We start from the raw sequence: 26,327 nt of genomic DNA on the forward strand, positions 1-26,327 counted from the left end.
ACACTGATATAATGTAAAATCCTGTTATAATGAATACATTCTATATAGTAAGCTACAATAATTCTGTTTCTCTGACAACAAATGACCTCTTAGAACAAACTTTTTGGCTAAAGTTTATGTGAAAGTTACTTCATTATGGTTAAATGCATAAAACTTAATAGTTTATCTTTGAGAGCAATTTTAGGTATACAGAAAAATTGAGTGGAAAATACAGAGTTCCCATATACCCCCTGACTCCACACAGATATGATTTACCCCACTACCAATATATTGAACAAAGGTAGTGTATTTGTAACAATTTATGAACCTACATTGAAACATCATTATCACTCAAAGGCTATAGTTTCCATTAGGGTACACTTCTGATGTCCCCACATTCTATGGGGACAGTAAATGTGGTTTTTAGACAGGTTTTTCATGAAGTTTGTGTTTTGCCTTTAAGTAGTTACTACCCTTCAATTTCTTCAGTCATACCTTCTTCAGTTTCTTCCTTGGCAATCTGAAGCTCCTAATTATCTCTCACACACACACACACACACACTCTCTCTCTCTCTCTCTCTCTCTCTCTCTCTCTCTCTCTCTCTCTCTCTCTCCCCCCTCCCCCTCCCTCCCTCCCTCTCTCTCTTTCTCTTACTCCCAAGTGATTGTTTTCCAGTTGGTCTGGTTGGAACATTTTCATAACGTAATTAATTTGTAATCTCACAAACTATGGTTTAGAGCAGTGCCCTTGCCAAAAGATAGAGAAGCTAAGATTCTACTCTTATTTTCAAAGAATCATGAACGGCTTAATATAAATTCTTTGTCATCTCTAAGCTGTAAATTCTGGGAATCAGTTTTTTAACAAGCTGTTTATCTTAATAAACATCTCACATGTATAGTTGATATGCTTATTTGAAATGTAGCAAAGTGTTCATTTTGATAATTTTTGACATTTAAAAAACTTGATTGTAAGTATTTAATTAGCTAATAGTGATTTTTGTTTTAGCAAATGAAAATTACATATAGTAAAATTGAGTACTCTATGGTTTGTTACGTGAATTTAGATCTAGCACAGCTCAAATGGCTTGTCCGACACTTGATATCTACTTACATATGAAAGCCTCATGTAACAGTTTTTGCATGGTGTTAGTCTTGTCATTCTTTCTTTTCCTTTGTCGGCCCACTCCTATTTCAGAGCTTGAGCATTAATAAAATATTAAATATCAAGGAGATTATCCTACTACAGGATACACAGTATTGAATAAAAACAGGTGTTTGTGGGATAGAAAGATAAGGAAATCAAATTTTTGATGAGAAGTTGATATGCCATTCTTTTTCATGTAATTAGATGCTTTGTAAAGGAATCTGAGATTGCATGACAGAAGTCAAGGAAGTTATTACACAATCTCTGTGAAAACTTGATTGCCTTTGTGCTTTGACTAACAGTGTTTGTCTTGTTCACAGTAACTGTAGTACTGAATGGAAGTGGCTTGTAGACAGAGCAAGAGTTGGCAGCCGATGGACATGGCTTCAAGCCCAGATTTCAGAGCTAGAATACAAAATCCAACAACTAACGGATGTTCACAGGCAGATTCGTGCCTCCAAGGTATTGTCTGTGTCCTCTGTTTAAAAAAAAATTATTAGTTTCAGTTTGTCCTCATCTCTTCACACAAAATAATTGTTGTAAGTCTTTATAAAAGTGTAGTTAATGTTAAGCTTTTTGATATACTCTGTAAGTTGACACTATCTTTGTAATACCTTTGTATTTACCACTATCATTTTATCATATTGAACAATTCAGAACTTCTTTATTGGATTCCAGTTAATAGAAATGATATACATATAAAGCTCTACTTTGTTGGCATTTATTTGAGCATATGAGAGAAATTCTGAGTGTATCTTATTGGAATCTCTTTAGAGTTTTTTTGGTTGTTTTAAGGAAAACTATAAACACAAAAAGTTCTAGAGAGCATTGTAATGAATACCTATATACCCATCCCCAAATTGGTTAAATATTAAATTTTACTAGTTTGGGTTTAGTTTTCAGACTAATAAAGCATTGTCTGTACTACTGGAGTACTTGTATGGTCCTTCCTGATCCCATACCCTTTCCCCATGCCACTGTAACCACTATTGTGATTCCAACGTTTTTTGATAGCTGTTACTTTTATGTATATTCTATACTATTGGCACATAAATGTTTATCTGTATCTATAAAAAAAATTTATTTTTCCCTGCTTTTAAAGTCCAACCGAGTGATATTTACACTACAGACTCTTGCAACTTGCTTGTTTTTGCTCAGCATAATTTTTATATATTTTTATACTTCCTGTATGATGTTTAAATGTATGAATGGAATGGAATTGTGTGAATACAACGGATGTTTATCTGCTCTGTTTTCTGTTGGTAGGCATGTATGTCGTTTCAGTTTTTATACCAGTAAAAACAATACTGCAATACTGCAGTGACTGTCTTGTGTGTGTTTTTGATGGGCCTGTGGAGAGGTTTTCTTGGGGATAAACCTCAAAGTGGAAGTGCTGGAAGTTAGGCATGACTAACTTCAGCTTTCCTATACTCAGTGATGAGATTGGCTAATCAGTATTTTCACTGGCAGTGCACGAGAGCTCCTGGTTTCCCATGCCAACACTTTATATTTTTTGGTCTCTTAATTACGGTATAATGGGAGTGAAATATTTTATTACTGTTTTAATTTAATTGCTCATGAATATAGGGAAATTGATTCTTAGTGTAATTAACTATCAAATTTTGTCTAAGAATTAACTTATCTTTTTTCATTTTTTTGGTATATCTATTTTTGAACAGAGATTTTAATTTCAACATAATTGTATGCTGTTTCTCTTTATGGATTGTGTCTTTCTGTGTCTTCAAAAAGATCCTACCCCTGCTATTTATTTCTGTGTTTGTTGTGAGGTAATAATCTAACTTTCTATTTGGATGTGGATGGTCATTCCAGCACCTTTTTATAAATTACAGTAATTTATCTTTACTTTCTAGTTGAAATTATCACTTTTGTCATATATTGAGTTTTCATATGTGTATAAATTTGTTACTGGACTTACAAATCTATACATCTATCTTGATTATATAGTTTTATAAGTTTGCTTTTAATGCAAAAGTACCCTCACATTATTTTTCTTAAATTTTCAAAAATTTTGTGTCTGTGTTACTAGTTTTTTTATTCCAGAAAATTTGGGGGCTTATTGATCTTTCTCTTTTCTAACACATTATTTTTGGCTCTTTCAATTTTTTGTTTCATTTTTATTGGGTTTGCTATTTTACTGTTGTTTTAGCTTCTTGAATTTATCTGTTGATGGACATTTAGGTTGCTTCCATATCTTGGCTATTAAATAATCTGCTAAGAACATTGGGTTGCATGTATCTTTTTAAATTAGTGTTTTCATTTTCTTCGGATATATACCCAAGAGTGGAATTGTTCGGTCATATGGTAGTTCTATTTTTAGTTTTTTGGGAAATTTCTATACTTTTTCTACAGTGGCTACAGCAATTTACATTCCCACCAGCAGTGTACTATGGTTCCCTTTTTCTCCACATCCTTGCCTACATTTGTTATTTGTGTTCTTTTTGATGATAGTCATTCTGACAGGTGTGAGGTGATATGTGGTTTTAATTTACATTTCTCTGATGATTAACAATGTTGAGAATCTGTTCGTGTGCCTGTTGGCCATCTGTATGTCTTCTTTGGAAAAATGTCTGTTTAGGTCTTCTGCTATTTTTTGATTGGGTTATTTGGTTTTTTTGCTGTTGAGTTGTATGAGCTGTTTATAAATTTTGGATATTAACCCTTTAGTGGTCCTATCATTTGCAAATATTATCTTCCATTGAATAGGTTGTCTTTTCATTTTGTCAGTGATTTCCTTTGCCTTGCAAAAGCTTTTTTTAAGTTTAATTAGATCCCATTTGTTTATTTTTGCTTTTATTTCCTTTGCTTTTGGAGACAGATCCAAAAAAAATATTGCTATGATTTATGTCAAAGAGTGTTCTGCCTATGTTTTCTTTTAGGAATTTTATGGTTTCTGTTCTTACATTTAGGTCTTTAATCCATTTTGAGTTTACTTTTGTGTATGGTGTTAGAGAATGTTCTAATTTCATTCTTTTACATGTAGCTGTCCGGTTTTCCCAGCACCACTTATTGAAGAGATTGTCTTTTCTCCATTGTATATTCTTGCCTCCTTTGGTGTAGATTAATTGACCATAACTGCATGTATTTATTTGGAGGATCTCTATTGTGTTCCATTGATCTAAGTGTCGGTTTTTGTGTCAGTGCTGTATTGTTTTACTGTAGCTTTGTAGTATGTTACTGTAGCTTTGTAGTATAGTCTGAAGTCAGGGAGTGTGATTTCTCTAGCTCTATTCTTTCTCAAGGTTGTTTTGGCCATTTGGGGTCTTTTGTGTTTCCATACAAATTTTTAAATCATTTTTTCTGGCTCTGTGAAAAATGCCCTTGATATTTTGCATTGAGTCTTAGATGGCTTTGGGTAGTTTGGTCGTTTTAACAATATTAACGCTTCTAATCCATGAACACGGTATATCTTTCCATCTATTTGTGTTGTCTTCAATTTCTTTCATTAGTGTCTTATACTTTTCAAAGTACATGTCTTTTATGTCCTTAGGTTTATTCCTAGGTATTTTATTCTTTTTGAAGTCGTTGTAAATAGGATTGTTTTCTTAATTTCTCTTTTTGATAGTTTGTTGTTAGTGCAGAGAAATGCAACAGATTTCTATACATTTATTTTGTAACCCACAACTTTATGGAATTCATGATGAACTGTAGTAGTTTTTTGGTGGCATTTTTAGGATTTTCTAAGTATAATATCATGTCTTCTGCAAACAATCACAGTTTTACTTTTTTCTTTTTCATTTGGATTCCTTTTTTTCCCCTTGATTGCTTGCTGTGACTAAGACTTACAATATCATGTTGAATAAAAGTGAGATTGAGTGTCCTTGTCTTGTTCCTGATCTTAGAGGAAATGCTTTCAGCTTTTCACCATTGAGTGTGATGGGCTTGTTATATATGGCCTTTATTATGTTGAAGTAAATACCCTCTTTGCCCACTTTCTGGAGAGTATTTATCATAAATAGATTTTTTAAAACATTTTTTTGAATCATAAACAGATATTGAATTTTGTCAAAAGCTTTTTCTGCATCTGTTGAGATGACATTTGGTTTTTATTCTTCAGTTTGTTAATGTGGTTTATCACATTGTTTGATTTGCAGATATTGAAAAATCCTTGTATCCCTGAGAAAAATCCCATGTGGTCATGCAGTATGAGCCTTTAAATGTATTGTTGGAGTCAGTTTGCTAATATTTTGTTGAGATTTTTGGGTCTATGTTCATCAGTGATACTGGCCTGTAATTTTCTTTTTTGGGTGATACCTTTGTCTGGTTTTGGTATCAGAGTGATGCTGGCCTTGTAGAATGAGTTCGGAAGCATTTCTTCCTCTGCAATTTTTTGAAATAGTTTGAGAAGTGTAGCTGTTAACTCTTCTCTAAGTGTTTGATAGAATTCACATGTGAAGCCATCTGATCCTGGACTTTTGTTTGTTGGGATTTTTTAAAAAATGATTGATTCAGTCTCATTACTAGTAATTGGTCTGTTCATATTTTCTGTTTCTTTCTGACTCAGTCTTGGGAGATTGTCCATTTCTGGGAATTTGTCGATTTCTTCTAGGTTGTCCATTTTATTGACACATAGTTGTTCATCATAGTCTCTTATGATCCTTTATATTTTTGTGGTGTCAGTTGTAATGTTTCCTTTTTCATTTCTGATTTTAATGATTTGGGCCCTCTCTCCTTTTTTCTTGATGAGTTTGGCTAACAATTTATCAACTTGTTTATTCTTTCAAAGAACCAGTTTTTAGTTTCATTGATCTTTTCTATTCTTTTTCAGTCTCTATTTCATTTATTTCTGCACTAATCTTTGTGATTTCTTTCCATACTAACTGGGTTCTGTTTGTTCTTTTTCTAGCTCTTTTAGGTGTAAGGGTGGGTTGTTATTTGTGATTTTTCTTTTTTCCTGAAGTAATATATATATATTATATCTTTTATATATATATAAATATAAATATATATATTTATATATATATAAATAATATATATATATCTTTTAAGTTCATCTGGCATAAAGTGTCATTTAAGGCTGGTGTTTCCATATTGATTTTCTGTCTGGATGATCTGTCCATTGATGTAAGTGGGATGTTACAGTTCCCTCCTATTATTGTGTTACTGTTGATTTCTCCCTTTATGTCTGTTAATATTTACTTTATGTATTTAGGTGCTACTATATTGACTGCATATATATTTAGTTGTTAAATCTTCTTGGATTGATCCCTTAATCAATATGTAATGTCCTTCTTTGTCTCTTGTAACAGTCTTTATGTTAAAATCTATTTTGTGAGATATAAATATTGCTACTCTGGCTTTCTTTTGATTTCTATTTGCATGGGTTACCTTTTTCTATTCCCTCAATTTCAGTCTGTGTGTGTCTTTAAATATTAAGTAAGTCTCTTTTAGGCAACATATATACAGGTCTTGTTTTTGTATCTATTCAGCAACTCTGTATCTTTTGATTGACCTTATAACTCTTATCTTCAGCTCTAACTCAAATATTACTTTGCATACTACATATTTAACTATTTCATTGTTCATTCTGCTCTTAATATTTTTAAATTTCCAATGTGATTGCCTTTTTAACTTGAGTTATTTAATAGTACATCTTTATGTTTCTGAACTCAAAACTTTTTTTTTTAAGTATTTTATTATTTAATTACATTATAGCCTGTTGATTACCCTGTGTGGATTTCATTCTTTGTGACCAACTACTAATCAAATTTTTTAAATGCTCAGTGTATAATAGAAAAGAATGTATATTCTTTACTTGCTGATTTTAGAATTCTCTATTTATTAAAGTGGTTGACTTTGTTATATATATCTGTTACATCTTTATACATCTAGATCTTTCAATTTCCAATCATTGTTAACGTTTCAGTTTATCCTAGTAATTCTGTTAGCTTCTGTCTCTTACACTATGAAGTACTAATGCTATTTGGTATTAAAAGACTTTTTACTGTTTTAGGTGTTTGTTTTGTAAGCTACATATAGCTATTCTAAAAATCCACTCTGATTAGTTCAATTTTTATTTGTTTTTATTTTTCTCTCTTTGTATTTGTGTTTTGTTTTTCATTTGTCTTTCGTTGGATTGATAGAATTTGCTTTATTCTTATCTTTTCCCTCTGCTGGTTTAGAAGCTATGCATTGTAGTTTGATTCTTTGCCATTACTCCTAATTTTTAACATACTTCCTTAACTGCAAATAATTCTTACAATGATTAAAAGTGCTCAGTTTTTTATACTCTTTTTTTTTTTTTTACTTAAAATGTGGATCTTAATACTATTTAACTGTGCATTGAACATATCTACTCTAATCTAGTTACTTTTCTTTTTACTGTTAGTAATTAATTACATTTCTAACAGATTTCATTTAAAATGTGCTTACTGTTTTGTTTTTTTTTTTTGTATTCTACCTATAAAATTAGTTTATAGCATAAGCTGCTATAACAAAGATCTCCAAATATAGTTACTTTATAAAGGTACATAATGCTTCAAAAGTGAGAGGGTGAGTACAAACTGGTGGAGCATCTTGTTTGCTCAGGGTCATTCAGGGACTCAGACTCCTTCTATCTTGCTTCTGTGATATACTCTAGGGTGTGCTGACTGCACTGTTGAACAGGGTTGTAGACTTCTCCTTATTCGAGCTCTTGAGAAGTCTTTAAGTTGTGTGTGATTTGGAAGTTGCACTACTTTTCCTGACACTCCATTTTAGCTAAATTTAGACCCAACTTTAGCTGCATGGCTACAACTAGGTGCATAGGAGGAAAAGCTAAATAATACTGACTTTCACTGAGAAGTTGTATGCATAGGTAAAACTCCAGTAGGGGTGGGGTCTGGTAAAAAGAAGAGAGAAGAGGAAGATAGATACTGGGAATAATTTGCAGTATCTTTCTACATCACCTTTTCTCTCTTGGTTTACTTCTTGCTGAAGTAAATTCTTTAGTAGTTTTTAATGGTAAATTCTGAACACTTAAACTCTCTTTGTATTTGCATATTTCAAAATACTTTTACTTTACCCTACTCTTCAGTGATATTTTAGGTTGAGAGAAAATTCTAATTTGATACTTATATTCCCTTTGCCCTTTAAAGAATCCTAAGTCATTGTTTTCTTTATTCTGATGAGCAGCCTTGTTTTTCCTATGTAACTACTCTGTCTTTTCTATCTGGTAACTTTAAAAATTCTTGTTTATTTGATTTTCTATGCTTTTTTTTTTTTTAACTAACAGGTGTCTACTTATGGATTTATCTTTGTTTCTTTATCTTTTTCTCACACTATACCTTTTTAACTGTGCAGTTTGCTGAATTCTGACAAATATATAGTTGTGTAACCATCACCATCATCTCCCCTCTTAGTTATTGACCTGCTGTTTCCAGGAAAGGACAAAAGTGCTTGTTTTATAGGAAATTTTAACAAGAATAAGCTTACTTTCTCACATATTGATTTGCAAGTTCTGTCAGATATTCATGTTGAGATTCCTGAAAGAGTTAGAAATACGAGATTTAGAGAAGGCAAGTTTATAAAAAGATATAGATTTGGAGTTATTTCATAGAAATAGCAGTTAAAGCTATGCTGTTATATGGTAGCAATTTTAAAATAAAATTTATTTCTCTCTCTTTACTTCCTTATTTTCTGCCTTTTCTTAATTTTTTCCCTTCTTTCCTGTCACACACTTTCTAGGAGCCTAATATAGCACTTAGGGTATACAGTGGTGAACGAAACCTACAGAGTTCTTACATTTTTAGTTTTAGAGTTTAATGGGGTGGGGGGAATTAAGCCAATTATTACAGAAATACATGCTATTTTAATTCTAATCAGGGGAAATTTAACATGAGATTTCCTTAACTTAAAGATATATTGTTTTCCCCAAATTATAGGCTATTTGTTTAGAACTTGAAGTGTATTTTCCCATAGGAGCGATGATATAAAGAGTTCTCATGTAATTTGATGAGTCCTCTTTAATCTAAATATCTCTTTGTAACTTTGTTTTTGTGGGAAATTGTGGACATAATGGAAGTAATATTGTAAAATTGATGGTGATTGGTCTAAAAAGAAAAAGCTGAGATGAGAAGAAAGTAGAGTCCTTGAATCATGTAGTTAGCCTAACCCCATCTAGGGTCTACACATCAATAAAGATTAGTAAGTTTTAAACTGTGTCTATCATGAGTCTATATTCTGGTAGGTGAGATAGACCATGTAAATAGTTAATTGCAGTGTAATGCAGTATGTGCAGTGATATGTGTTTTTAACAAGATATAGATGTGGCATAGAGAGAGTACTCAACTCTGACTTTAGGAATGCAGGTTGGAGAAAACATCATTAAAGAGGTGATGCCTCAGTGCGACTTTGGAGGATAAATAGTAGTTTGTTTAATGAACCTGTGGAACTGGAAAAGGGCCTTCCTTAAATGTTTGAAGATATGAAACAACATGATCTGTTTTAGGAATGACAAAGTAGTACACTATTCAAAGGATCAGAAAGTATGAGTTGTGCAAGGATGGGAGAGGAATGTAGGAAGTCGTGAATATTGTTTGATATTAAGCCTTGGAGAATTTGATGGTGATGTGTGTAGGAAGGTGGATAGAAAGATAGACATAAAAGGCTTACTTGTTCTGTCTACTGGATTTGAAGCAACTGTGTTCAGGAATAGTTTTCTGATGGACGTGTCCTATTCAGTTACTCTTTCTCACTTTTAACAGTCTTCATCTGGGCCTTAAGTTGTAGTGATCTTGCAGTCTTTTCAAGATTACTAGATCAGTTCTCGCCTTTGATCATTTTCTTTGAAAGATACAATGTCACAAACATTTTTTTATAGCAAAGAGTTCTAAGAACAAGTCAAGTTTAAAACAATTTGGAAATCTCCAAGAAAGTGGGTTCCTAGCTGAACTGATAACTTAAGTTTTATGTTTGAATCTAGATAGTCTAGTTCATTTTACTTTGACTTGAGAAAGGGTTTTTTTTTTTTTTACATATTCTTTGTGTTCTTAGCAGTGCTTTATACTTGTTTAAATGTTTTTAGAAGTTTGATTATATGTTTCTATAACATGTATTTGTAATAAATTATTTTAAAGAAATAAATCAACATTTCCAGTAATAACTTTTATATGGCCTTTATATTTTTTCTTGGTTCAGGCTAAATGTGTGTCTGGCCCTTTGTTCCCTTAAGAATCACATTATGTTTATTTTATGGAAAATGTCATTACAGTTATGCTATCAAAATATAATATTTCTTTTATTTTGGTAGTTTTTCCACATGTTTCTTCTGATTTAATCAAAATGTTTAATTATTTATTTATATGCCGTTTAGTTGAGTTATTATTGTACTGAATAGGGAAAAGAGCACTTTGTTCTTGAATACCTCCTTGAATTATTGTAATTAAAAAATTGAGAAGAGTCGTTTAATGTATCTTGAGTGAAACGGAACTTTTAATTTCATGTATCTTGAAAGGAAAAGTAAAAGCCGTTCTCAGTTAAATTAGAATGAAAAGAAATTGAGATGCTCTTCTATAAATAGCCTGTTTAAATAAGTGCTGGTTTGTGTCTTTGGTCAGGAAACATACACTGAGTAGATCTACAAGTTTATGTAGTGTTGAAGAAGGGGCAGATAACCTAAAGTTTTGTTTGCCCCTTTTTTGACACAATCCCAGTCAGTGGTCTAAATTTTGCTTAAAGTTTTAGAGAGAAGAAAGCAGAGATTAGCAACATCCCTCCTTTGCTCTTGCAACAGCTTTATCAACACATTATAGCTTCCATATTTCTCCTTCTCTCTCTCTCCTTCCAGCTTTCACTAAGACAGCAGCTTCTTCTCACTCTCAGAAAAAAAAAAATTAAAATAGTTTATCTTGGTTGAGAGGCTGGCTATCCCATATTTAATGATTTCTCTTTTTATCCTATAGTAGAGTCTTCCATATCTTAAATTTACAGTGCTTTGAAATTTTCATTTAAATTTTTGCTTACAGTTGGTTTTGATGACTTTATATAAATAATAAGTATGTTGCTGAGGCAACTGTTTATTATTTCACACTGTGTCTTCTCTACGAGGACCCTGAGAGTGGGGCTGGAGAGCTCTCATGTTATTGTCAGGAATAGCTGTCTTCTCTGAGCAGCCAATTCGCTTTTATCTCATGTTAGAGTTTTCACTTGTCTCAGTTATCATGACTCATCCTTCTGAAAAATTGTTATGTCTTTGTTATTTACCTTATTTCATCTGTTGTTAGACTGTTCTTTTCCTGATTTTTTAAAATTCAGCTTTATTGAGTTATAACTAACAAACAAAATTGTAAGATACTTAAAGTATACATCATAGTGATCCAACACACGTATATTCTTTTCCTGATTTTTAAGAACAGGAGCTATTTCTGCAATGTCTCCAAAGGATTCAATCTTTTTTTCTTTCTTCTCTATTTTTGGCTGTGGCATAGAAAAATCATGGGCCATTCTTACACTGTGAGAGTTTTATCAAAGGCAACAGTTTAAGAGAAAAAAATAGATTACGAAGTGACTATGAATGTCTTCCCTGTTGAATTTTTAATATTATTCTCATTGAATTAACTACTGCAGGCCTCTTACTTATAAAAAGATAATAATCTAAAGATTTGGAAATTGGGCTTCTGAGATTCAAAATTGTTTTTTCTATATAAATAATGTTATAAGTAAGGATTATGAAATCAAGCCAACTCACAGCAGCCTGGCACATAATATAAACTGTAATCAAACCAAAGAGAATTGTAATTAATATAGTGAAAACTTGTGTTTCTTTTGTGTTTAGGTACTTTTGAAAAACCTTTGAGAGACTTGTTCAAATTTTGGATAGATGTTTCAGATACTTTTAAGAGCTTTTGAGATTGATGACACTATGTCTATTAAGTGTAATGTAATTTTTAAAATATCAAATGAAAGAAAAATTTTTTAATGTATTTCTTAAGGTTTCTTGACAGCCATATTTATGCATTCTAAGAAAATAGTCAGTGAGATGGGATCAACAATTTGGTCCCCTACTCTTTGTAAATGTTACTAGCACTGTTAAAAGTGTAGTTTAAAAAAAAATTTTTTTTTACTTTTACCAAGCAAATTTTTTACTTTTATCAGTGGTAATATATTATTATACAACTATAAAATGTATGTTTTATACTATTCCTGAATATGTTCATTCTAAACTGATATATTCTCTAACTTATAGTGTAAACTAAGGCAACTTATATATAACATAATCGATAGGTAATTTCCATCTTGTGTATAGCACTTATACATGATGTCAGCTGGCCCACAGCAATCATTTAATTTGTTCCATCTTTAAATACTATACTAGTATTAATGTTATAGTCTATTTTCACTATAAGAATATAATATTTTAGCCACATTAGACATTTAATACCTTTCCAACTAGCCTATTGGAGCTTATTGATATTTTGCAAAAAAAAATGTATATACACATACATACACATATAAATATATATTATTCTTTGCAGGGGAAAGTGTAACAGGAGGGGTAGGAAGGGAAGAAGTTTTATGGTGAGAACTATGAAACCATTAAAATCATGTCTGTACATTCCTTTTTCCTCTTTCTCTTCAGCCACTGAGGGACCTAAGGTTCAGGGCAGTTGGAGTGAAGCAGCTAGGGAATGTGGGGCAAGTTCAGCAAGCCAGCTGAGAAGAAGTACGGGTGTGCATGAACGGCAGGCAGGCAGGGAGTACAGAGGCAGCTAGATACCTACTCATTTCTCCAGCTCTTTACATTTCAGAAGGTACACCATCAAATTTGAAAACTTGTGTCTTTATTATTAACTTGTCTACCCTGTAAGGAAATGAGAATTTTGGTTGGCCTAGAGAACACTTTTCCTCAAAGTGCAGTCCTGCAGCAACCAGCAGGGCTGGGGCTCCTCAGAGTGCTCTGAAAAGAGTTAGTATGAAGTAATTGTTGTTTGGATGTTTGTAAGTTTGGTACTTTAATTAATGAAATTAGGAATACTCAAATACAATCTTGAATGGAAATGCTAGTGACCAAAATATCGAAAGATGTATGTCTGGAAATGTTCTACATTTTAGTCATAAATGTTCATATTTTATATATAAGCCTTTTACTTCATTCTAAATGTATCATGCTTTATGCTAATAACTAAAAGCAATATGAAAAATAACTGCATGCATAATTTATAACAGCATTTTAGAAGCCTGATCCATCAAATATATGTTATTTTAGTTCATGTTTTAAATCAGCAGCTTTTTTACAGAGTTAAACTGTACTTTCAAATGTCTATTGTCTGGTTTCCAAGGGATACTAAAAAGCATGGTTCAAGTGCATTGTAACATTAAAGCTGATTTAGCAGTCAGTTTGTTTTCATTGCAACTCTTTAATTGCTGTTTGCTTAGGGGATAGTGGTCCTAGAAGAATGTCAACTTCCAAAAGACATTTTGAAAAAACAAATACAATTTGCAGACCAAGCAGCTTCATTAAACACTACAGGGAAGCCCCAGATTTCTCAAAAGAGTCAAGATCCTTTACCAGAACAAGATTTTGAAATGTCACCAAGCAGCCCTACACTACTTCTTCGCAATATAGAAAAACAGGTAATGTTAAGTAAAAGTAAGGTGCGAGTGGCATGAAATGGCTTTAAATTGATTTTGTAAACTATTCAAATAAATGTAGTGTCTGCTTGAGAGGTTGGTTATTAAAGTTGGCCATTTGACATTAAATAAAATTAAAATATTGAATGTATGACTAACCTGTTATAATATTGATATAATTGAAATTATTTAAATATAATTTGTTAAGTATTGGTACGTAGCTTATAGGGTGATAACTCATTTATATTAGGGATAGAAAATCTTACTTTCTAATAAAATTACTTATCATTGGACTTTTTTCATGGAGAAAGAACAGTGGTACCACTTAATAGATCTGAATGGTTGTTTGATTAACTTACTGATACAGATTTTTAGTGAACGATAATATTAGAATATGGATTCTTTCTTTAAAATGATCATGAAAATAGAAAGTCTAATAAACTGTTAATAAATTACTTTGATTCCAGAACTTTCCCTGGTATTTAAATCCTTTCATGGATGACTCCAGAAGTTTAATTATTCTGTCCTATATTTATCTTTCAAAATTAAACCATTTATTTTAATTTAGACTTTGGTGGCTTTTGAATAAACCTGGCTTTATAGGACTTTGTTAATTTACAACCAGACTGAATCTTCTGGAATATACTCAGTTGGGACACAGCTGCATGACTACATTGTTCTAGTGGGTAACATAGATTTTCATGTCTTCCTACATTTGATTTTTCTGTTGTTTTTTTTTTTTTTTAAGACATTCGTTGTGAAATAGTTTGGTACCAGGTTACTACTGTCTTACTCCTGGTAATTCAGAATATGAGGTAACTCCTCCCGCCCCATATTTGTTAAATTTACAATTGTCTAGAGTTTTTGTTAATTGGAATGCATAATCAAAATACTATTATGACTATTTTATAATTCAGAAAGTTATTTTTAAATTATCTGTTGTTAAGTTGGAATGTTCTTTACCATATAAGTGGCGTTTTGAACTAGTGTTGATTATATTTCTCTTCCCTCTTTTTTTTTCCCCTCCCTCCATCCCGTAGGATCAGTACCATTTCAGTTTGACCCTAGTCATTTCATACCCCAGAATAATGTATTTACCTGATCAGTCAGCTCTTCTGCTTTCTTTACCTGTAGGTCACTATTAATCCTTCAGAGATTTCTTGTATTTTTTTTTCCTTCTTGCATAGCACCAGTTTGTTTGGTTGGACCTGGGTTAACATAGAACTGGCTAATTTGTGGGGCCCAGTACAAAATGAAATTACATAGCCCTTTGTTAAAAATAATTTTTAAGTTTTAAGCTGGTGACAACAGAGCATTAACCAAACGTGGGATCCTTCTGAGTGCAGCCCCATGCTACTTACTGGGCAAGTTGCTCACCCATGAAGGTGGCCCTGGTATCATGTTCATTTTGGGTCCCACTGCTGTCAGGAGTGTCAGAGACTTTGGGAAGGAAGGGAACCAGGAGTTGTGAGAACAGTAGCAATGGCTCTAGACGTAGGAGAAGGATGCAGCAAGGAGCAGCAGCAGTCACTTGTAGAGGTCATTGATAAATTGCCTATGTACAGGTAATGTGCTCTTGAAACATATGCTAATAATGTTTTTATAGGCCAACTGAAAATTAAGTTGTTTTCAAATACTTGTTGAAGAAGACAGTCTAAGGGTAAGTTAAATGGAAGGGGTGGCAATCCTGATATTACACATATTTTTCTTAACATAATCTATTGGTATATAACTGTTCACCAACCACAGAGGAATTTGCATATAGATAGATCAGGTAATCCGTTGATGTGATTAAATTAACTTTGTTAAGGAATGTTTTGCTTACCAAACTTATTAATATTTCTCAAAAGCAACTAAAGAATTAGCAGTTTCAAAGGACTTTTGACTTGTGGACTGACATCAGTTTAAAAAAATAACATTGATTCATGGTATTAATGCATACTTGCATTATTAGATAATGTATTTTCACAAATTGAAAGGTGACTTTATTTTAGAAATTCAGGTAATTTAACATAAATTTCATATTGGTATATTTGCATAGAAACCTTGTTATAAATAGCTAGTAAGTGTTTTGACTTTTAAAGTTGATTAAGTTTTGTTTTCAGAATTCAAATTATGCCTCTCCTAATTTTACTTTTGCCCTCATTTTTATTATGAATTTCCATCCCAAATATGGACTCAAGTATGAGATTTTATTGGGCTGGAGTGGGATGGTTATTAGGGTAAAGCTAGGGGTTAGTTGCAATGCTTTCCTTCTGGGCCAATTATTTACACATATCTGACTAGTAACCTCCAGTGGCTAAGAAGATTCTAGGTATTTTTGGAGGTGAAACAGTGAGAAGAGAGTGTCAGTGTTTTAGACTGGAAAATATGAGATACTCTGTAAATTGCTTTATATGACCAAGCTAATAAATACTTGATAGAAGGATAAATAATCTGTATTGGTGATTTTGAAAACTAGCTTTAATCTGAAAATGTGTAATTATCTAAAAAAAATAAAGTATTATTTTTCAAGAAAATAAATGGTGAAAACCTTTCAGGGTCTTTTACATGAAAGACTTCTTGAAGAAATCAAATATATTTAGTTTTGTCATATTCTTTAGTCTTATTTCTAATAACATTTGTTTCATACAAATGAAGAGTTTCAAAATATTTCATATACACTTCTATTTTATACTAGAATATCTTTTAGTTAAGAAAATTATAAAATAGATCTATATTTTTTTTAAATATAGTCACACTGTATTAAGTAAGAAAACCAGGTTTTAAGAAATTGATGTGTCATGATTTAATTGAAAGGGTGTGTGTGTGTGTGTGCATGTGCACACTTGCATATGTGTGTGTTGTGTATATACTCATGCTCACATGTATTCAGAAAATTTCTGGAGGGGTAGATATATACCAAGATATTAGCAATAGTTTTCTCCATAAAGTATAATTACAGATTATTATTTTTTTAAACCTCTTCATACTTTCCCTTTTTTCTACAATGAACATGGATTACATGTGTAGTGAAAAAAGCTGTCATTGTTTTGTAGCAATGTACTATTTCCATTAATGTGGCCTATGCTTGTTATAATTGTTGTAGGTGATTGTTTTGAGATATACTATTTATTACATATTACAAATATATCTAAGTTTGGGTTAAAGGTCAATGAAAATTTTGGGCACCTTAAAAAAAACTGATATATTTGAATTAGAAAAATACTGAGAAACAGTGTGGCATTGGATTCAAGCCTGAATTTGAACACCTTTGCTCCATTTCTTACCAACTTTTTAATCATTTTTTGAGCTGCTTTATCTGTCTTTGCTTCAATTTCTTCGTCTGTAATTGATTTTAATAATAGTAATATCAGTAGTTCTAGTATCTACTTCGCAGGTTAGTTGTAAACATTAGAAATATTCTGTTTTGTGCTTAGTAAAGTGCCTGGCACATAGTAGGCACTTAATAAATTGCAGCAATGGTCTTGTTATTATTAATTTGGCTATCTCAAAGGATATATTATGTAGATGCTATTAGCTGAGTTTAAATGTTTTAGAGGATAGGATGAGTAGATAAAGGAACTGAAACAAAAAGTTGTGGAAAAAGAGTACTAAGATGTAAATTACTTATAATAAATGGAAAAATCAGTAGTGGTGTAAATTGTCTCTGTAGATTAAAATATTTACTAAAATGTACTTGTTTCACGAGAATTTAAGCTGTAATAGGCACTAAACTTCTAAGATTTAACTCACATTTCTTGCTTAGCAGTAGTAAAAGCTTTATACTTTTCTTGCAGAGTGCACAGTTGACTGAGATCATCAACAGTTTGATCGCCCCTCTCAACTTGTCCCCAACTTCATCACCCCTCTCCTCTAAATCCTGCAGCCATAAATGTCTGGCTAATGGCATTTCCAGGAGGTAGGTATCAATGGGATAGTTGTGCCTCTAAATTTGATCTTTTAAGTTTTGTAAAGTAGCTGCTTTTTTCTTTTTATTGAAGCATTATTAGAGTACAGTCAATAAACCATGGATACATTTTAGATAATATCAGACTTTTATAACTAAGGGAGCTATATAAGCCTGAGAATGAGGGAGAAAGCTTTCCAGGAAGTTTTATAATGTTTCTAAAAAAGAAAAACAGTGATACCACTTGCTACAAAAATACTGCCTTATTTAATATAACTTCCATTTTGTGCATTTTATATTCTTTAGCTCCATACTGCCCTTGCAATACACGTTAAGGGAAAAAGACCCTATGTATAGTTTGGGCATGGAAGATTGGTAAATACCATCCATAAAGTTTAAGTAAAGTTTTACTCAATCATTTTGTATCTCAGCTTTTATAAGGAAAACTTTTTCCTGAATGTAATTAATACAATAATTCCTGTAATCCTTAGCAATTAATTATATCATGTCAGCAATATATATATATTGAATCCTAATCCTTTTTTGGGGAACAGCATTTGTTTTCTTTATTTTGCTTACTTTTCTCTTTGTTTGTTTGTTTTCTTGAGGGAGGAGGTAATTAGGTTTGTTTATTTACTTGCTTTTCTCTTTGAATCTTTCCTTTTAAAGATGCAGTTAGAATTAAAGTGCTAATAGAACATTATTTTGTGTGTTCATCTAATTTTTTTCTAAATAAAATTGTAATGTAGGCGTCTTTGTTTTAAGTACCAAAAAGGGCTAAGTGTAATTTAGTGTTGGAAAATATTTATATTCATAATTATATGATTTATTAACATTTTAAAAATATAGCATGAAAGGAAAATTTATACCATGGGGGAAATTATGCTAAATAGCCGTCACTTTCTTAATGGACTTAATGGATAAAAACTTAAGTCTTAAAATAAAAATGCCGTTATTTTATTTTTATTTCTAATTTGTTATTTTGAAAGTCTAATTTTTAATACTTTTGTTTGTGCAGAGTCATTTGTCCATTGTTCTGTTATAGAGACAGTTCTATTGGTTTTGCTTTATTTTTTGTTGACTTTATATTCATTCCTTATATCACTGATGACAAACTTTGAAAATAAATATTCTCTCATGTATAAAAATACTCTGATATCTTCATATATGAGAACATACCCTCATTAAGAAAGTCATAATTATAAGTTCAGCCATTAAACACCATCAGATTGGCATATGAACATTGTGATTTGGGGCTAAGTCCATTTTAGGTAATGTTTTGTTTACCTAACAAGGCATTACACTATTATACATATACTTATGCATGTGTGTGTACATATTTTCATTTTAATGTACCTCCTGTATTTTTGGTCATTCATTCACAAAGTATTTAATGCGTAACTATTTGCTGTGTGCCATAGAGACAAAGTTCTAGGGATACAGTTGTGAAGGAGACAACATCTCCACTTTTCAGTAACTTGCAGTCTAGCAGGTGAAACATGTAATTGTTTAAAATATCATATAACAATAATGGAATTGTGTGCAGTTGTTTGGATATTTGGATTTAATAGCTGTCTTAGTTGAAATAGATACGTAAATCCAAATGAAAGAAATGTAATGTTGGCTGTGTTTACTAAATCATAGTTTTTCACTTCCATCTGAAATGTAGTTCAAAGGTTCTTGTTGAAATTAGCTAAAAATTATCATCTTTCCTGATGTTAAGTAGTTGTTCTTACAAACTAATTGGAAAGTTTATTTTTGAAGGTTTATAATAGGTTCAAAATCTACTAAAATTCTTTGATAAATTTAAAAGCAGATAAAAATTTGTTCTCCAGCTTTTTGAAGTGTGCTGATATACGTAAATGTTTTAGTTAATTTTATCAATTTTATTTGTTTATTAATTTATTTTTGGCAACAAACAACATTTTTCCCAAATACTTTCTGTATAACATGAGTTTCTTTCAAAAAGCACTTATTTTCATATTTGTTATCAAAATATTGTATTTCCCTTGAAGGGAAGACTTATTTTTTAACATTTGGTAGAAAATGTAATACAACTAGTTTTCATCAACCCTCAAGGTGAGCAAATTTAGAATGTTAGAATTTTTGTTTAAAATGTATAATTGATCTTTAAGTTTAATAACTCTTTTAAAATGCTTTGTCACCGTTAATAAGCAAACTGCTGTGTGAAACAAAAGATTTGGGAGATACTCCAGGTCTCATTAAAATTTTTGCAACATTCTACTATTTATGATAGTATATATCATAATATACAAATGTATTTTACCAGGAACATAGAAATTAGAATATATTACAGATAAGAGAATAATAACATTGAAGGAAACACAGAAAATTTTGAGACTACGTGGTTGTTGTGTCAGATGTCAAAGAGAGGAACTGAAAAATGTCTCTTGATTTGGTCAGTTATAAGCTGAGGCCTTAGCAAGAACATTGCAGAGGCTTGATGGACACAGAGATTCAGAGCCGGTTAATAAGGAAGTGGGAGATGGAAGAGAGGAGTCAGGATTATATTTTCAAGGCTGCTGACTGTATAATGAAATGGATGTATAAGATCAAAGAAGGGTTTTTGTTTGTTTTTAAGATGGAAGAAACGTAAGCATCTTTATTAAAATAAAGAGAAGGAAAAGAGCTAGAGATGGGAAATGTAGAAATACAATAGAGTTATGGAGGGGCCTTATGACAGGAGAAAATACACTTGTTCTTTGAGAGTGGAATGAAAGAGATTAAGATGGGTGTAGCTGCAGTTATTTGTAAAGTGACTGTAGCCAAATTTAGGGTGGGAAGGGGGGCTGGAGGAGTTAAAGTTTGGATAGACTTTATAAAAGATGGCGCCTTCCCTTTGTTTTTCCTCCATTCCCCTCCTTTTTCTGTAGCAGAGCTACCCACCGTTGGAGAAGCATGTTATGTGGTTTCTAAGGTTTTTTTTTTTTTTTTTTTTTTTTTTGGCTCCTTAACTATATTGTTTAAAGTACTTAATTGATACTTGTAAAACCAGTTAAGGATTTACTTTAAAAGTATTAGTAATTGAACTTTTTATAAAATAAACAATTGTGTAGTAGTGAAATTCTAAAAATGTAACAGATTATTTTACATCATTCACATTTAAGAATATTATCATAGATTTTGAAAATTAATTGAATATACAATCTTATAGTAATATATGAAAAAGTTTTGATTTAGAGATATCTGTACTGAAGCAATGTGAAATTTATTTATGAGCCTTTTGACTCTGGGAGTAAAATGTCAAATGAAGACTGGTTCTATTTCTTGTATCTTTCTGTTTTTTGAATATTCTTATTTTTTTCTTCATATAGTTTTATATTAAGAAAATATCTTTCGGACTCAAAGCTTTTCAAGAATTAGGGCTTAGTCTATTTAATCTTACTCAAACTTGACACTTAACCACAAAGCGCTTTCTGAAAATAAGATTAGGCATATAAATACCATTTATTTTATGCCTTTATGTAGATGTGAAGGTAAGAAAATTCATTATTTAAGAATTTTTAAAATTCTAGTAAAATGTACATACTGTACAATTTACCATTTTAACCATTTTTAAGTTTAATGGCATTAAGTACGTTCACATTTTCGTGCAACAGTTTCTGAACCCCTATCCAGTTACTGAATTTATAAACTTCGCCCTTTTCCTTATCTGTTGAATCTGTCTTAATCTAGGATATCTGTTCTGTGTTCTCCAATGACAGCATTTATACATATTTGTGGAAAGCAAATGAAGAATGGCTGAAGAAAAGGACCAGTCACTGTAGTGTATTTTCAGTTGTCCCCTATGACCTGAAAAGTATTCTTATATTCAGTTGTGAATTGTGAGGTGCATACTCAGCTGAAAAGTGTAAATTAATACAAATGTCAGGCCTAATAATAGCAGTACAATGAAAGGAAGTTGCAGAATATTTGTAGATAGTGGCAAAATTACATTTAAAAGTAACAGGAAACTTGATGACTTACTATGATAAATGTGTTTTTGCCTTACATTTCCTTAAAACTCATTATGGTATCTAAATATTTATATTCTCTTCTAAAAATTTTATGAAGTCTTAACCAACATTTGGCCATCATTAATTTTCCACTCTAACCTGATTTCTACAATTGTATTATCTTTAAAAGTACATTTGGTTTATTAAAATGTAGTATACCACTCAATAGATCATTGACGAAGAGTTTAATGTATGTCGTGCAATAAACATGCCAGATGCTGGGAGACAGTATACAGTTGTGTTAGAAGTAAATGAGGTAGTATATATAAAACTCTTATAACAATGCCTGGCACGCAAGAAATAGCCTAATAATGTTAGTCATTGGTATTTTCTTGTAAGGACATAACATATATTAAAATTGTGGGTATGGTCTGTTATTTCTTTCATATCCTGGGCAGTGTACTGATCATTGATTTAGAACTATTCTTACTCTTTTAAAAAAGTATTTCAGAGTGGCCTGAGTTAGGTAAGGATTTGAGGGCATATACAAAGCCTTATAGACCAGTTATTACTCAAGACATTTTTCACACAGGTACTAGGAGTCACTGAGGCACCATTTATTTTTCCATCATATCTCGTGGGAAGATAGAAAGTTGCTGACTTGCCTTTGGTCTACACAATTTGTCTGCAACCCTGTAATTAAATTAAGTGCTCTTAAATTCAGGGTAAACACATTGCTGGATTTTATTCTTGTATTACATAAAACATACCTTCTCAAAAGACCATCTTGGGATATTAATCTCCTTCCCCAGCCAAAAAAAATTAAGGTTTTAACTTTTGTTTGTTCTTAATTATAATGATTTTGTAATTTAGTGGTTTGGGGTAACTTAAGGTTATGGGAGTAGACACTTTTTGCATATTCTTTTTGTTACAGACATTTTGTGACCTTGGGCAAGCCAGTTAATCTCTTTACATCTCATTCTTTAAAAATACTAGGACACAAATATTGTCTCAAGCAGTTCTCAGTAGTGCTAATATGCTCCATTTAAGTGTTTATTTTTAAGGAATTACATTTTTTTCAAACAAGGAAAAATAAAAACAAACAGGGCTCAATACAGCCTAAAATGCATGTGTTTTTGTAACATCACTACACTATTGTGCTTTGCTTTGCTTGCAATAATTTTATGTTAGCTTAAATCAAGAGATTCAGTGAGTAGAGAGAAATTACTCAACATATCTTAGTAACTTTAAACATAATCTACAAGTTATTATGTAAAGAAGTACCCATGCCAGTAGGAGGAGTGATAATTCTATCCAAGTGAAAAAAACTTAAATAAACAAGTAGGAAGAACTGTTTAAATCAAGTTTATTACACATTGCCTTTCTTGGATGAACCTAATTCAGTTTTTCTTTGATAATTCAGGCTCACCACTGTGACCACATCTTCAGGGACTACTGAGAGTAATAGTTCTATATCTGTAAAAGAATTCACTTAATAGTCAGCAAATACGTACTAAGTGATGACCGTGTGCCAGGCATTGCATTGGATTGGGGTGTGATGTTGAACAAAAACAGATGTGGTTTCTTACCTTAGGGTATAATAGAGTCTACATGCAGGAAAAAAATGACACCAACCAAAAAAATCACACAAATAAATGTATAATTTTAAATCCTGATCAAGTGCTATAAAGAAATTCATTGCATTGTTAAGAAAATCATTTTGGAATCAGATGTATCATTGTGATCTTGGGCAACTTTCTAAATCACAGTTAAAATGAAAATCGCTTGTTTCTTGGATTCTTATGAAGACCAAATGAGATGACAAGTGTGATACAATTTTTTTTTTTTTTTTTTTTTTTTACTTATAATCTGTCTTCCTGGATGAGAATGTAAGCTCTGTGAGAGTAGGAATTTGTTTGATCTGTCTTTTTAATAATACTATTTTCCTAGCATCTAGATCAGTGAGTCATAACATGGACACAAATAAATATTTGTTGAATGAATGAAATGTCTTTTAAGATTTCTTGCAGGTAATAAGCATTCAAAAAAAAAAAAAAACAATTTATACTTATTTGCGCTTTCTCCCCTACAGTCAGATTGATATTTTTGTTGTCTCCTACAGTTCTGCCTCCTCTCATCTAATTCAGCTCTGGACTGGAAAATCAGATGACCAAGGCTAGAGCAGTAGAAGTATCTGTACTAGAGTAAGAGACGTTCTGTAGTACGAGAGAAGTCCTCTCTTAACGGTAACAGGAGTGAGCTTTGGTGCCTGGACTTACTGATCTTTTTTTTTTCTTGGTTATTTAAAAGGCTTTCGCGATTTCAGCTGTATTCTGTATGCTTGGGCTTTTCAGATAAGTAATCGCATAAGTGCTTCTGATAAAGCATTCTTGTTCTAGCCTTATATTACATTATGTCATAGTTTTCGTATCTAGTTATATTAGAAGAAATATAAATTTTGAATTTTTAAAGTTTGGCTACCTATTCTCCATATTAATTTTTAGTGGACCACATAGAACTTATTTTTATATAATTTTTTAAAATATTTAAGGTAATTTGTATAATATCCTAATGATCTTTTCTTATAATGACTTAAGTAAATTCACCTGCTTAATTATTTTCCAGAGCAGCTGTTTTGCCCACTTTTTATTCATTGATTCCCAACCCCCATCTCTTATTTAATGGCAGAATCTCCCAGGAGTCAGAATTACTTTCTTAGTTTTATTAGTCTTGGCAGCAGGGTCCAAGATGAGTCAACAGGAACTGAGCAACTGAAAAGACTGAGGATTGAAACAAATGAAGCATTGCATTTTATCATCATAGAGATAGTTATTAGTCTTTAGATCTCATACTGTAAAATGAGATAAAATGTTGTAAATGAATCTTTGTTTATCCCATGGAGTATTGTCTCTGAGAAAGTGAGTTCCTACTTGAAATAATGTCTAGATTTTTGTTGTTGTTGTTTTTGCTTTAATGAGTCCCAGAATATGATATGAAATTAAATTCCAATGAATCATTGTCACCTTTTTCTTTTCACTAATGATAATTATCTTGTGAAAAGCAACAATTCTAACTAATTGGGTATCATAATTGAAAAACTGCAGTTAAACTGGCAGACTAATCACATATAAAGTAATTCTTTTAACCTCATCATATTTTCAGTAGTCACTTCTCAGTTATGAGAAAACATTGTTAGAGCAAATTCAAAGCTGAAGTTTTCAACATAATTTTGGGTTTCTGTGAATGACATTAATTATTGGATTAGCTTAGATGTATGGCATCAATAAGGAAATAAAACTTCTCCTGCTGTGTTTTTAAATTAATGCCAGTAAGAATTATTTTCTTTTGTAAAAACTTCACTTTTCCCTTTTTGCCTCTATTAACATAAGTCTAAAACCTAATGTTGTGGGGAATGTTTAAATAAATTGTGATACAACTACTGGAAGGAATATCATGTAACTTAAAAAATTATGTGTATAGAAAGTATGTAGTCATTTAGGAACATGCTTATTTTGGAATATTAGAAAAATCAGAATATCAAAATAACTGTACCGCAGGATTCCACAGGGAAAAAAGACCTGAAGGCTGAGAGTCAACATTTTTATTAAAGCTGTATTTGTGTTTATATGGTGGAATTTTGAAAAACATTTTAGCTTTTTTTTTCCAACTGTTTATTTGCAAAGTTTCCTTTAAAATGAAAAATAGTAATTAGTAAAATAGAAATTCTTAATTTCAGACTGTATCCCATATGTCAGAAAAATAGCCCAGAGCTTATACTGAAGAATCTGAACTGTACTCCCAAACTATAGATCAGCTAGACATGTTTGACAGTACGCAGAAAAATAGAGCTGTCACGCTGGCTTCCTGATCTTTTTGCCTTTATACTTTTAAAAAATCCCACTTGAAACTAAGAGCCAGAGATAAGAATGGCAGATAGTACTGCAGTAGTCAGTCCCTTTTTCTCTCTGCCTTTATTATGAAAAACTTTAACATGTAGAAAGCATAGTGAAGTGAATCCACTTATTCCCAGCTTTAATAGGTCTCAAGATTTTGCTACTCATTCCAGCTGTTTCACTTCCTGACAGTTTTTTTTTTCTATGTACTTTTAAAAAGCAAATTCTATTGATTGTTTAACTGTAAATATATCTGTATATTTCCTTGATAAGCTATTTTTCAACATACTCACCATGTTGTTATCATCTGCTTATTATTTTTATGTTAGTCATAATTTATAATTATCATGAAGTTCTCTATTCCTATTCATATTTCCCCAGTTGTCTCTAAATCATCTTTTTATGGATAATGTGTTAGAATCAGGACACAAACAAAGGCCGTATTACATTTGGTTGTTATGTTTCCTAAGTCTCTTTATTCTCAGATAGCCACTTTTAAATATATTAGAAGTCCCTAATACAAAAAAAAAAAAAGGACTGCAATTTTAGACGACATATAAAATTGTACTACAAGTTCATTGTAGGAAGATTGAAAAATTCACAAAATACTAAGAAGACAGTGGAAATCGCTTACATTGCTCAGAGTATGTTTTTTTCCTTTCATTTTTATACATTATTTTCATAGTTGAGATCTATTGAAAGCAGTTTTATATCTTATTTCAATAATATATTGGAGGTTTTTTATACTTAAAATATGTCTTTTTCATTTTAATGGCTACATTGATATATCATAATTTTTAAGAATAGGTTTGTACCTTAATTTTTTTTTAGAGGCCGCATCTAATTTAGACTGCCGTTTTACGGCATACTTCAACACATTTTCTTGTTGCTACAGCTGA

General features: G+C 31.5%; 1 protein-coding gene across 7 annotated transcripts in view; it reads left to right on the plus strand.

Annotated features, from left to right (window-relative positions):
* The window catches only part of KANSL1L (KAT8 regulatory NSL complex subunit 1 like), a 113,191-nt gene that overhangs the window by 34,860 nt on the left and 52,004 nt on the right, over positions 1 to 26,327 (plus strand). For 6 of the 7 annotated variants that reach the window (XM_074364066.1, XM_074364063.1, XM_074364062.1 and 3 more), the window contains 3 exons: positions 1,444 to 1,585; positions 13,496 to 13,693; positions 17,470 to 17,591. In XM_074364066.1, the coding sequence (XP_074220167.1) occupies positions 1,444 to 1,585; positions 13,496 to 13,693; positions 17,470 to 17,591 (462 nt within the window). The remainder of the gene's footprint in view (positions 1 to 1,443; positions 1,586 to 13,495; positions 13,694 to 17,469; positions 17,592 to 26,327) is intronic. The other variant, XM_074364067.1, reaches the window with a different exon arrangement.

Source organism: Camelus bactrianus, chromosome 5 (assembly GCF_048773025.1).
Source record: "Camelus bactrianus isolate YW-2024 breed Bactrian camel chromosome 5, ASM4877302v1, whole genome shotgun sequence".
NCBI classification, from domain to species: domain Eukaryota; kingdom Metazoa; phylum Chordata; class Mammalia; order Artiodactyla; family Camelidae; genus Camelus; species Camelus bactrianus.